This window comes from Lissotriton vulgaris, chromosome 2_2, assembly GCF_964263255.1.
Source record: "Lissotriton vulgaris chromosome 2_2, aLisVul1.2, whole genome shotgun sequence".
NCBI classification, from domain to species: domain Eukaryota; kingdom Metazoa; phylum Chordata; class Amphibia; order Caudata; family Salamandridae; genus Lissotriton; species Lissotriton vulgaris.
In genome coordinates, this window is record NC_141688.1 from 332,113,340 (window position 1) to 332,126,395 (window position 13,056).

The window sequence follows — 13,056 nt, forward strand, 5'->3', positions numbered from 1 at the left end:
CCCTTCTCGTCGCCACAGACTACAGACGCCAAATGGACAACGGCGAAACATCAGCCCTCATCCTCCTGGACCTATCTGCCGCCTTCGACACAGTCTGCCACCACACCCTGGAAACAAGCCACCGACATCTGCGGCGTCCCCCAAGGCTCATCCCTCAGCCCAACGCTGTTCCACATCTACATGGCCCCCCTCGCACAAGTGGCCCGACAACCCAACCTCAACATTCTCTTACGCCGACACCAGCTCATCCACTCCCTCACCAAGGACCCGCGCACCGCCAAAACCAACCTCCACGAGGGAATGAAATCCATTGCCGAATGGATGAGAAGCAGCAGCCTGAAACTGAACTCCGACAAGACAGAGGTCCTCATCCTCAGACCCACCCCCTCGGCCTGGGACGACTCCTGGTGGCCTACTTCACTAGGAACCCCACCGACAGACCACGCCCGCAACCTGGGCTTCGTCCTCGACTCCTCCATCGCCATATCTAAACAGGTCAACGCAGTTTCCGCCTCCTGCTACAACACACTCCGGATGCTCCGTAGGATCTACAAATGGATCCCGACAAACAAGAAGAACGGTGACACAGGTCCTCGTCAGCAGCAGGCTAGACTATGGCAACGCACTATACACAGGTATCCCAGCAAAAGATCTACGATGCCTCCAACGCATCCTAAAAGCCTCCGCCCGGCTGATGCTAGACGTACCCCGCCGCAGCCACATCTCCCGCCACCTGAGAAACCTTCACTGGCTCCCCGTGGACAAGAGGATCACTTTCAAGCTTCTTACCCACGCTCACAAGGCACTCTACGACACCGGACCAGCCTACCTGAACAATAGACTCCGCTTCTACACCCCCACCTGGCAGCTCCGCTCTGCAAACCTCGCCCTCCCCGTTCCCCGCATCCAACGTAAGACCTCCGGCAGCAGATCCTTCTCATACCTCGCCGCCAAGACCTGGAACACCCTCCCTACCAACCTGCGACAGACCTAAGACCTACTCACCTTCAGAAGACTCCTCAAGTCCTGGATCTTCGATCAGTAACAGCAGCACCCCCCCCCCCCCCCCCCCCCCTCTCAGCGCCTTGAAACCCTCACGGGTACGTAGAGCGCTTTATAAATTCTATGATTGATTGATTGGAGGGTGGCATAATAAGGGGTGTACCCACCCCAAGGAAGGGACCCACCCATTGGTCCCTGCCTTTTTACCTACCTGTAATGCCCCTAAGTCTAGGGGAACCTTGCTTCCACAGATCCACAAAAGAAACAAGAAAGATAAGGACTTTAGAGCCTTGTAGAGCTAACAAGAGGACGAAGCCCACTGACTTGGTCCCAGCCCTAACTCCCCTCGAACCTGCTCCTGCGAAATCCCGGTGTGTCCTGCAGCCAGTACCCTCAAGAAACCTTGGAGGGATGACCCTGGAAAGTGTTTGTAATGGGGGTATCTTCAAAAAGGGAGACCACTTACTTCAGGGCAGTTGCCATTACTAGTGCAGCAGAATCAGTAGCACCAGGGCCCCTGGATGGAAGGGCCTCAGAGAACCACAACTGTGGCTGTCTTGCTCTCAAAAATATGCAACAGGGATAGATTTTATTTGTTTGCATTAGAAGTCCGGGTCCCCCTACTGCGCTAGTGTTGGTTTGGGGCTCACAGCTATGGCCCTGGAGAGGGGGTGAGATGATTTAGACGTCAGAAAGCCTACTTGGGGTTTTAGACAAATGTCCCAGGAAGACGACAGGATGTGGGGCATATTTCTTTGCTACAGAATTATGATGGGGTCTAGCTTATTTTGTTACGAGACACTACTAAGCAAAATGTTTTGAAGACCTTTGCCCAAACGGAATATGCAAAGCAGAGTCCAATTCCAAGGAGAATGAGCGTGCAGTTCAAAAGGAGCACGCACGTGAAGGTTCCTTCCTTCCCATGTCCCTGCCCACATGGATCTTTAGCTTGTTGCTACCTCATCATTCATGCACTCACAGTGGGTAGAAAGCATCCTTCAAGAATGTTCAAATAAAGACACTACCCCCGCCCCCATGTACATGATCACACTGTAGTTGAACGTCCGAGGACACTCACCTTAGTGCTGGAGACCGGTGGACGCAGAGGCTTCAGCAGCGAGCGATCCTCGGTCCCAGGGGCTGGCGGCTCCTCCCCATCATCATCCTCCATGGGTACCACAACATCTTGGAGGTCTACCTCTACCGGAGGAGGTGGAGGCGGTGGCGGAGGCGGAGACTCTGGTGGGGGTGGAGGAGGGGGTGGAGGATTGTCCATTGGTAAAGGGGGTGAATGCAACGGACTAGTTGTCTGAACTGGCCAGTACGGAGTCAACACTGCAGCAGGACTTGAAACAAGCTCCTTAGAAACTGAAACAGAAGTCCAACGTTAGACACAAACCAACAGAGGAGCATTAACATCATGTGAAGCCCATCTAAAAGCACTCCTTTATCAATATACCAAATGCTGATCCAGTGAAATACCTGGTCAGCAGGGATGCAGCAACTATTGCACAGCATTTGGGACAGCCATCTTGAAAATGGCATTGATAATTATGGCATACCGATAATTCAATGCCAGAACTCACAACTCAGACCCTATGTCTACATGTAATATTGGTTGAGGTCTGTTCGACCACAACATTGTCTAAAGTACACAAAAGCACTGGAAAGCCTTACTCGGGGCACCAAAAGCTACTTCATAGGAAAGAGGTGTCTGAATTCAATTAAAAGTGACATTGGCCAAATGAAATGAACAAATCTATCACAATAAAAAAAATGTTAAGCACTTTGCCCTCCCCAAATGCATAGAAAAGTAACATCAACTCTCCTCTCTCGTGGAAACTACTCCAATCACTGCCTCATAGGGAGTCCCTTACTCTGCTCTTTTGTAACTGTACCCAGATTAAATCGACATCTCAAACATCTGTGCAGAGGCCATCAGGGCACTAGCGTGCATACACATTACAATGTTAAGCCTAAATTACGGAAAGGGGCAGAGGTACTTCAGTAGTAGGCAAGCGAACGTATTTAGTTATGTGAGCGTTTCACACAATACAAATCGAGTACACTTTACGTTTGTAGGGGCAAGAATCTGCAGATATCTGATGCACATGCGCAAAGCACTGCCCAACATGGCTGTATAGGGTTTAAACCCCCTATCTCGCAAGGGTGACTATTTCCGGTTGGAGCACGTTCAACATAACACTCAGCTGAAGTTCCCCGTTTGAGGTTCTCACGTGTCGCAGGAAGCCAGGTTTTGGAGAAGTGTCAGGAGGGGAAGAGGGGTGGGGGGGGGGGAACTGTGGTTTTAGGATGCCACGGCCCGCAGATCTATTTCTGATCGAAACTGTTGGGGAGGAGGAAGATGTGCCTGAGGAACCAGAGTCCGATTCTGCTGGAGAGGAGGAGAGAGGGGTGGAACAAGTTGGCACGGGCAGAAAGAGAAGCCTTTTTCAGTTTTGAAGGGTAACATGGCAACTCGTCCGATGGTGTGAGCTTAACTACCAGGCAGTCCTGACTAAAAGCACTCAGCAATACTGATCCTTGGTGGAGTAGGCAGATGTGTGTCTATTTAATCAGTCGACAGATTGTGAGGTGGTGTGGTGATAATATAAATGGAGAGTCAGAAGGAAAAGTGATAGGCTGCGGTTCTGAATAAATTGTGGTCCATGGCAACATGAAACCGATTGGTAGCATATTAGAACAAGCATTGGCCACGAGGCACTGAAAGTGACGTGTCCGCAAAAAGTTAGTGAACGCGCTCTGCGGGAGAGAAAAAAGCAAAAAATATATAACCACAGTTAAAGTTCAGCGTTAAAAGGAACAAGCGCGAGAAGCGATCTGTTGTAGGGGAGAAGCTGGAGTTGTGTGACAGAGGAAAGACAGATGGCGGCTGCACGCAAGCTTGAGGCCACCAAAAGCTTGTGGTGGCACTTTCAAAAGCCGCTTACTAAATGTCTCGCAGAGTAGAGCATACGCTGGCTCAGGCGAGACCTAAAAATGAGATTTCAGATTTTAATTTACATAGGAAAGTGTGCTCACCAATACACAAAAAAAATTGCTGAAGGGAATTTTATCAGATTTGGCACCAAGTTAGTACGTTCCTCAGAAAGTATGTCTTTTGTAATTAGATTTAAATCCATTCAGCTATGTGAGAAGCTGGAGTTTAAAGAGGAGCTTGAACTTGGTTAACCTCAAAAACAGAAAGGAGTTACTTACCTGTAACTCCAGCTCTTCAAGATTGGTATCTAACATGTGTGAATCTTTCCTCAGCCATCGCGCTGGGAATCCCTGGTACAATATAAGAGGCGTCACCACTACTGCCTCCTACATCCAGACCTGCTCCTCGACCACTGACCCCAGCAACTCCGAAGACAGAATGTGGAGGATTCCAAGAGCTCAACATATTTCTGATCTAGAGGAGGGAGAGGATCTCATTGTACTAAGGGGTAGACAGATTAGATTTCATTCATTAATGGATAGAGCTGCCAAGAAATCCAATCTACCAATAATGTTTGTGGATCAGCAAGTATTCCTTTATTACTCCGAAGAGTAGCCACAGAAGTCTATAAATCAACACCAACTTTGAATGTTGTCCTGTTGTAGGGCCTAAAGCTAATGAAACACCATGATAACTTGTCTGGAGCAAAGGTATGAAGCCTTGGATCCAGCCTTGGATCCAGCTGCCTCCTCACTGGGCCTTCTAAACCAGATTGTTATCTCCACAGTGGCTCTCAGAGAAAACCAAGAATGAAATAGTTACTTACCGAGGGGAGTACTTTTTCTGCCTGTAGTCAACTAAATTCACATGCTGTGCATCTATTCTAGTAGTTGGAGCCGAAATTGTGTTTGGTCCTTTCTTTTACGTGTGGGAGTCAACCACTATTTGGTGGTAAGATCATCTCTTATGCGACGTCAAGCAGCTCCCCAGAAATTCTTGTGCGTTGCCGCCATCTTCAAATTATTTCTCTCTTGTTTTCCCTTTTGGTTTTTTCCAACTTACTCTGGAATCGTTCTCCTCACCGGTTTGCTTTTCCCTCCATTTCTGGAGCAGCAGGAGGGTCCCATGTGAATCCAGGAAAAACTTCAAGCTGCAACATTACTCCTACTGGTATGTAATAATTTAGTTTTGCAGCATAAATCTTTCTGAATTCACATGCTGTGAATCTGATTACGTAGTGTTTGGTTCTCTGGGAAGAATGGGTCACAATATGGGTGAATTGACAAACAGGTGTCCTAGTATTTTGTCCCACCTGTGCTCCCCTGATGACATGTAGGTCCACACTGTAGTGTTTTGTGAAGGTGTGTGGGAATGCCCAGGTTGCAGCCATGAAGATGTCGGCCAGCGGAACATGTGTCATGAATGCTAGGGTTGCACCCTTCTTCCTAGTTGAGTGCACCCAGGGGCATGTGGGTAAGGCCTTCAATGCACTCTCAAATTGTTTCGCTAATTTCCACTATCCATTGCGTTATTATCACCTTGGTTACTGGTGTTCTACTGCTAGTCCTGGGAAACAACGAAGAGCTTGTTGTAATCGAACCTAGGCCCCTAGTGTAATTTTTCTGATTCATGCCCTTATATAGGTATACTTTATCATATCCTTATATAGGCATAGAAATCACTACCCTATTTGGTCTAAGCCATACAGCCCAAATACGGCATGGCTACTTCCACTAGGTTCCGAGAATTAACAACGATTTCTTGGAAAAACCCACCTTCAGCAGCTAGGAAATTCCCCCTGCTTGAATATTAAGTTCTCCAAGAACTCCTGGGCGTTTTCCAAGAATTTAGCCTTTGAGTGACGATATTAAGTCCAAACATGCATCAAACTTGGCACCTTCAAAGTATAAATATGCCCAGGTTTGCCCAGTCAAACACACGGTGGTTTGGAGCAGATTGACTATCTACTTGCCCGACGCCCTGCAGCAGCAAGTACCGAAGGAAGCCGACCCTCCAGCTGAAGCACTGACACGCGGTCTTTTCTCTTGCTGAGAAATCCAGCTCCAGTGTTTCCGGCTTACCCTTGACGGGTATCTGGGAAATAGAGTCCTGAGAGAGAGATACAAGACCTCCTTCATTCTAAAACCAAGGTACGGAGCGGATTAGACCTCTTAGAGAATTCTTGGAATAGATTCCTGGCAGAGAACTATTAAACTTCGACTACTCCTCGCTTACTTCCTCCCTAGTACTAGACTTAGGTTAGGTACACCGGGGTAGGCGTATTTTAGAAGCACCAGTTGAGTACTTTTAGTCATTTATTACTGTATGTATTTTATACATTTTATGCACTTTTATGGCTTAGAAACCATATCATGCTTTTACAGTACTACTTTATAATACTGTTTGTATTATATGCCTTGTACTTTATAACCAGTATGAAGATTGTAGCAGTTCATTTCCAATGCTTGAGAAAGAAGACGGTTTAATAAATACTCTATTTCTCTGCATTTCTGGTGAAACAAAGCATGCACGATTGACTGAGTAAAATAGTTATCTATTGTTTCCGCGACTCTAGAGATTTGATTTCTTATTCTTGGGAAACAAAGTTGTCATGTTTATGCGGTTGTCAGAAACGAATCCCTTCTTGTGAATTCGAGGAAGTTTCTAGTGACCTCTGAGCTAGCTGGCACTCACAATGAAGTTTAATATATACGATAGAGACCTAGTTGACTTCAGTCCTACATCTAAACTATAGTATATGTTATTCCAATGCGCAGCGCCTATTGTGAATATAGGAACTACACTACAGGCTGGTTGTCCTATCTGATTGCTTTGGTCTCCTGTAGGAAGTACATGAGTGCTCTTCGCACATCTAAGGTATGAAGAGCCCTCTCTGTTCGACTCTTTGGTTCCTGAAAGAAGGCTGGCAGTCGGATGCTCTGGTTCATGTGGAAAGGTGACACCACCTTTGGAAGGAACTGTGGGTTTGTTCTCAGGACAACTTTGTTCTTGTGGATTTGAAGAAATGGTTCTAGGATTGCCGGTGCTTGCAGCTTTCTGACCCTATGGAGTGACGTGATAACTCACGTCTATCTCCTGTGCTCTTTTTGTCACTGGGAATGAACTTTGTTCTACCTTAACAAGCAGAGGGAGAATATAGTTGCTGTGTTGTCCATTTGTTTAAGCACTGTCCGCCCCTTCACATGTACCTGAAGGGCTTTCAGCACTAGATGAGTCTTTTGTTCCAGATAGTTTGTGCTTCACAGCTTCCTCAGGCCTCTGATCTTCAGATTCCCCATGTGAGCTCTCATGCCCTTGTGGGACGCACCTGTTATGGTCGTTGTGGCAGTTGGTAACTTGAAAGGTCGCCCTAAAAGTGCGTTCTTCGGATTTCACCATTCTATCCTCTTCTGAATCTTTGATGTGACAACCACTTGAACCCCACAGCTTCAGACCATCTCATCCATTGCAGATCCTTTTCTGTATGGATCACACATGGAGTTGTGTGACCCACCTCACCCACGCACACAAGTCTCTCCACGACCTGGGCCCCAAGTACCTCAACGACCACCTGACCTTCTACACGCCCACCCGCCAGCTACGGTCTACTAGCCTCGCCCTCGACGCCGTACCACGCATCCGAAGAGCAACCGCCGGAGGCAGATCCTTCTCCTACCTGACGGCCAAGACATGGAACTCCCTCCCCATCCACCTTCGGCTGACCCAGGACCACCTCGCCTTCAGGAGACAACTCAAGACCTGGCTGTTCGAGCAGTAGCAGACCCCCACCCCCAAGCGCCTTGAGACCCTTCCGGGTGAGTAGCGCGCAATACAAATGCTATGATTGATTGATTGATTGATGTGAGGTCCATTAGCTTTAGGATATTCCTCACTGTCAGACGGTCCCTTCTGGTAGAGGATAGTTTGCTTTACTATTGGTGATGCTCTCTTGGGGACTGGGTATGTTCATGGGGTCCTAAGTCTAATGTTGCCACAGGAACACCTTCACCCTCTCCAGGAGTGATGTCTTATAATGGTTTATGGTAAAATCGAGATTTGGGAGGGTGCTGGTGTCTGTATGTCCCTGTGGCACTTTTGTTTTGAGTTTGCCTTTACCAACCAGCAGTTCAGGTACGGGTAGACTTGTACATACTTCGCTGCCACTGCTGCCAGGCATTTTGAGACCACCAGAAGTGAAGATTTTATTCCAATGGGTAGCTGTAAGAAAGTGGGTTTCTATTGCAAACTTTCCCAAGTGTTGATCTGTCTCGTACTGCACCTATTGTGAGAACGTGACCCCTTTCTTGCATGGTATGCCCCCGCTTTTTGCTGATGAACTTGAGTGTGCCCTTGGCTCCTGCTACTCAGGGCCTATGTTTCTTCCCTAAAATTGCATTGAAGCCTAAACCCAAATGCCATCTCTGGTCGTCAGCCCCTGGTAAATGGTACTCAGGGCATTGTGACCAGAGAAGACACCTAAGGTCTGCAGTACTTATTCTGCCACCCTTAGAGGCCCTGTATATGTGCGTGCGCACACACACACACACACACACAATCCCCCCCACACCCTCCCCCGCCCCTTCCTTTTGCAGGCGGCATGTTTCGGTGCAGAACAAAGTGAAGAGTCGACATGGCACACATCCCTGTGTGCCATGCCTACAACCCACTGCCCTGGCATACATCAGTCACCCCTCTAGATGGACGCCCTATGTCAGTGGTGACGGTACCGATGCATGAGTCCTGTACCCCTACAGTGCCCAAGTCCATTGCTGGGCACTGTAAGTGCAGTGCTGCCATTAAGAGTATATGGTGCTGGGAGTTTGTCATACGTACTCCACACCACCATAATGGCTGCACTGAAGACTGACAAGTTTGGTACCAAACTTCTCAACACATTAAACCCACACTGATCCCAGTGTGGGATTTAATGAAAATGCACACAGAGAGCATCTTAGAGATGCCCCCTGAAACACAACTAGCCTCTGGTGGGTTCCCTGACTGGTACACACCAGCCTGCCAACACAAGACATGTTTCTAGACCCCTGGGGTGGGAGCCTTCGCTCCCTGAGGCTAGAAACACAGCCTTACCGGGGCTGAGGTGTTCATACCTCCCCAGGCCAGGAAGTGCCATGTGTGGCTGGGGAGATTCAAAGGCCTGGCAGCCTTTGTAATGCGCTCATGCACCTGTGCCCACACCTCTGGCATAGGGCACCCAGCTAGAGGGGTGACTGAAGTATGCTAGGGCAGTGGGTTCTGTGGACATGGCACACAGGGATGTGTGCCATGTCGATTCTTGGTTTAGTTCTGTACTTAGACCCTCAGCCTGCAAAGGCAGTGTGTGGGTGTCCGGCTACAGGGCCCCTGAGGGTGGCACAATAAGTGCTGCAGCCCTCAGGGGTCTTCTCTGGTCACCAGGCCCTGGGTACCTGTGGTACCATTTACTAGGGGCTGACAGGGATCCAGAGAGGCCAATTGGGTTTTTATTTTCAGCAGTTTTAGGGAAGGAACGCAGGCCCTGGGTACCAGGTTGGCAGGAACTTAGCGCACACTCAGTCAAAGCACATCAGCAGTTCAGAACAAGCATTTGCAATGCAATAGGTCTTGCATTAGGAAAGTTTGAGCTATTGGCATTGTAAATGACATTTTTTATTTATGTGTTGTGTTTTGAAAATAGCGAAATTAAAAGCTTTGTCATTTACAATGGCAATAGTGTTTACTTTCGCAAATGTGACACCTATAGCATTTGTAATGCAATGTGTTGTATTTACGTGACTTAGATGTATTGATATTACAAATAACAATGGCTTAATTTTTTTAAATAATTACTTAAATAAAAGTTATTGTAATTTATAATGGCAATAGCTTAAACTTTTGTAAATAACTTTTGTGAAGATTTTGTTCAGTGTATTTTATTGTGACGAAAATACAAGAACAGAAGTGAAATATTAACATCTTTTTGTAACATTTATAATAAGGCTTGAAACATTGAGAGAACATATTTGAACCAGGTGTTGTTGAATGGTTGCACAGAGTTATGCTGTGCCGTTCGGGTGACAGATAGAGTGAGGGGGATAGAGTGACGCTGTGCCGTACGGGCGACAGATAGAGTGAGGGCGACAGATAGAGTGAGGCTGAAGCCATTTGAGCCCAATGGTGGTTGCACCCTGGCAACAGCAGATGTGGGGAGGCGCACATGGAACAAACACATACCACCAGTACTTAGATTTCCCTTGGCAACAGTTATAAAGATTAGATGCTTTGACCCGGCCCCCATAAATCCACCAGTAGAAATCCAGAATGCAGACGAGGTAAACAAGGCAAGGGGGGGGGGGGGGGGGGGGGGGGGGCAAACAACGTGCTGGAGAAGTAGTCTTTCATAAACGCAATTACTAGCTACATCCCTAAAATAAAGATTGGTAATGGCAAGAAAGCGAATGAAGGCAGCACGATATCCAGTACTGAACTTTCCATCTAGAAATTAATGATTTCGGGGATGTTAATCTAATGGTCTATAGATTCCAAACAACTACAACATCAGGTATGCTCTAATGGGTAACAGGACAGGAAACTACTTGCGTAGTGACCTGGAGGACAGTGGTAACTTTACATGCTATTTTGCAAACTTCTTAAAAAGCTTAAATACTTATCCAAACCTTGGCAAAATACTGAAGGACAAAGTATGAAAAAGAAGGGTGCGTGGGGGGCATACTGGAGAGGCAGCTATTTGTGAGCTAGGACAGAATTGAAAATAATTAAATGAAATGAAAATAACTTTTATAGTGCATGGCTACCCGGAGGCATCCCAGCGCTTGCAGCTGCAACAGAAAGAGGTCAGAGGTGGATGGGGTCGGAAATCATTAGTGTATGGGGAAGAGCCAAGTTTTTATTTTCTTACGAAAAGAAAGATGATTGGGCTCCTGTCGAAGAAGGGGGGGCAGGGAGTTCCACAACCTTGAGGTGTTATAAGAGAAGAGGCGACCACCTGTGCGAGCCTTATTGATTCTGCTGACTCGTGCCAGGTGGAGGTCGTTAGAACGAAGGTTTCTGGAGGATTTGTGTGTTTTAATCAAATTGGCAAGAATGGGGGGCCTTTGCCCTGAAGATTTTTATGGGCAATGCAGAGGGCTTTGAAGTGTACCCGTTCTTTTATAGGTAACCAGTGGAGTGATCTCAGCGCTGGCTTGGCTGAGGAGCGGTGGTTAGTGCTTGTCAGCAATCTAGCGGCAGACTTCTGCACCACCTGTAGTTTCTGGATTACAGAGACCGGGGCTCCCAGGTAGAGCGCGTTACCATAATCCAGCTTCGACAGGCTCATGGCTTGGACCAAGATATTTTTGGCTCTGTCCAGAAGTTGAGGGAGGATTTTACGTATGGATTTAAGCAAGCCAAAGCAGGTGGCCGCAGTTTCTCTGGCTTGAACTTTAAATGTGAGATCGTCATCAAGCCAGAAGCCCAGGCTCTTGATCACGCTTTTTGGAGTCGGGCTAGCACCCATAGAGGGGGGTCATAGCATGGGGGAATTGAATGATGCCTTCCTGCCCAGTAACATCAGTTCAGTCTTTTGATTATTAAGTTTTAGCTGGGACAAGCACATCCACTTAGATACCTCTTCGAGACAGTTACTCAGACTCGGGTGGGACAAATCAGCCCGATTAAGAGAAACCACGAGCTAAGTATCATCAGCGTAGCTGATCAGTTCGATTCCGTAAGGGGCCACTATCTTAGCCAGGGGGGACATATACACATTAAAAAGTGTGGGGCTGAGGAAGGAGCCCTGTGGAACCCCACACTGCAAGGGTAATGGCGGAGAGTGACAGTCTCCTTCAAATACTTTGAAATACCTCTCGTGGAGAAAGGATTCAAGCCAAGAAAGCGCCTTTCCTGAGACTCCGATTTCGTTTAGGCGGGCTAGAAGGATACGGTGGTATCAAAAGCGGCACTAAGGTCTAGCAGGATGATGGCCACATTGCCACCTGTGTCCAGGATCCTCCTAGACTCTTCCACCACCTTGAGGAGTGCCGTCTCCGTCCCTTGACCCGGGCGGAAGCCTGTTTGTGAGGGATGGAGTAAATTGGAGGCTTCCAGAGATAAAATGGAAACCAGGCTCAGCTCACGGAATGGGATCGCAAGGCTCCTGGATGGAGGGGGGGGCGCACTCCACCCTAAAATATTACCTTTGTTCCTCTCGCTGTCACGCCATGAAAGTCTTTACTCATTTCAAATGGGGTTTCTTTTTTTCTGGTTGAAGTTCAGTAACAAGAGGGTTGGAGGGTGGATAAATTGCAGAGGCACTACGGCCATCATAGTATTCCACGCAGAGTGTCATTCACAGAAGGAGACGTATATGCAGGATATGATGCCTTGGATCTCGCAGCTGCTAATCCCCAGAACACCGTATATGATGCAAAACGATTTGGTAGTTCGGACTGGACTGTTCCCATGAGGCGCAGGGTCAGAGCTGATTTGCATATAGCCAGTGTCTAACCCAGGGTGGTGTGGAGTGCTAAAAAACGATGGATTTAGGCCCAGATCCTTATACTGGGGTGAATGTATAGCATTGTTCTACATTCTGCCCATCAACTGTGTTTTTTGCAATTTTCATCCCGAGTGTGCTGGGTATACTCAGGCGTGAGTCCCAGGCTCTCCACACCACTGGAGTCAAGCTATCCAGGCTGATGAAGGCTGATAGCCAGAAACCGGTCCTTGGATGCTTGATTCCGGTCTGGGAAAGACATGGCTTGGTAGTTTGGACTGGACTGTTCCCATGAGGCACAAGGTCAGAGCTGATTTGCATATAGCCAGTGTCTAACCCAGGGTGGTGTGGAGTGCAAACAAACGATGGATTTAGGCCCAGATTCTTGTACTGGGGTGAATGTATGACATTGTTCTACATTCTGTCCATCAACTGTGTTTTTTGCAATTTTCACCACGAGTGTGCTGGGTATACTCAGACGAGAGTCCCAGGCTCTCCACACCACTGGAGCCAAGCTATCCAGGCTGATTAAGGCTGATAGCCAGAAACCGGTCCTTGGATGCTTGATTCCGGTCTGGGAAAGATCTGGGCCTAAATCCATCATTCCAGCCGTCTTCAGCGCGGCTTGCTTGAATCCAGT

The 13,056-nt window shown here is 47.8% G+C and overlaps 1 protein-coding gene across 2 annotated transcripts in view; it reads right to left on the reverse strand.

Moving 5' to 3' along the window:
• Window positions 1–13,056, reverse strand: part of FNBP4 (formin binding protein 4) — a 247,377-nt gene that overhangs the window by 113,941 nt on the left and 120,380 nt on the right. For both annotated transcript variants that reach the window (XM_086959754.1, XM_086959755.1), the window contains exon 14: window positions 2,081–2,370. In XM_086959754.1, coding sequence (XP_086815880.1) covers window positions 2,081–2,370 — 290 coding nt within the window. The remainder of the gene's footprint in view (window positions 1–2,080; window positions 2,371–13,056) is intronic.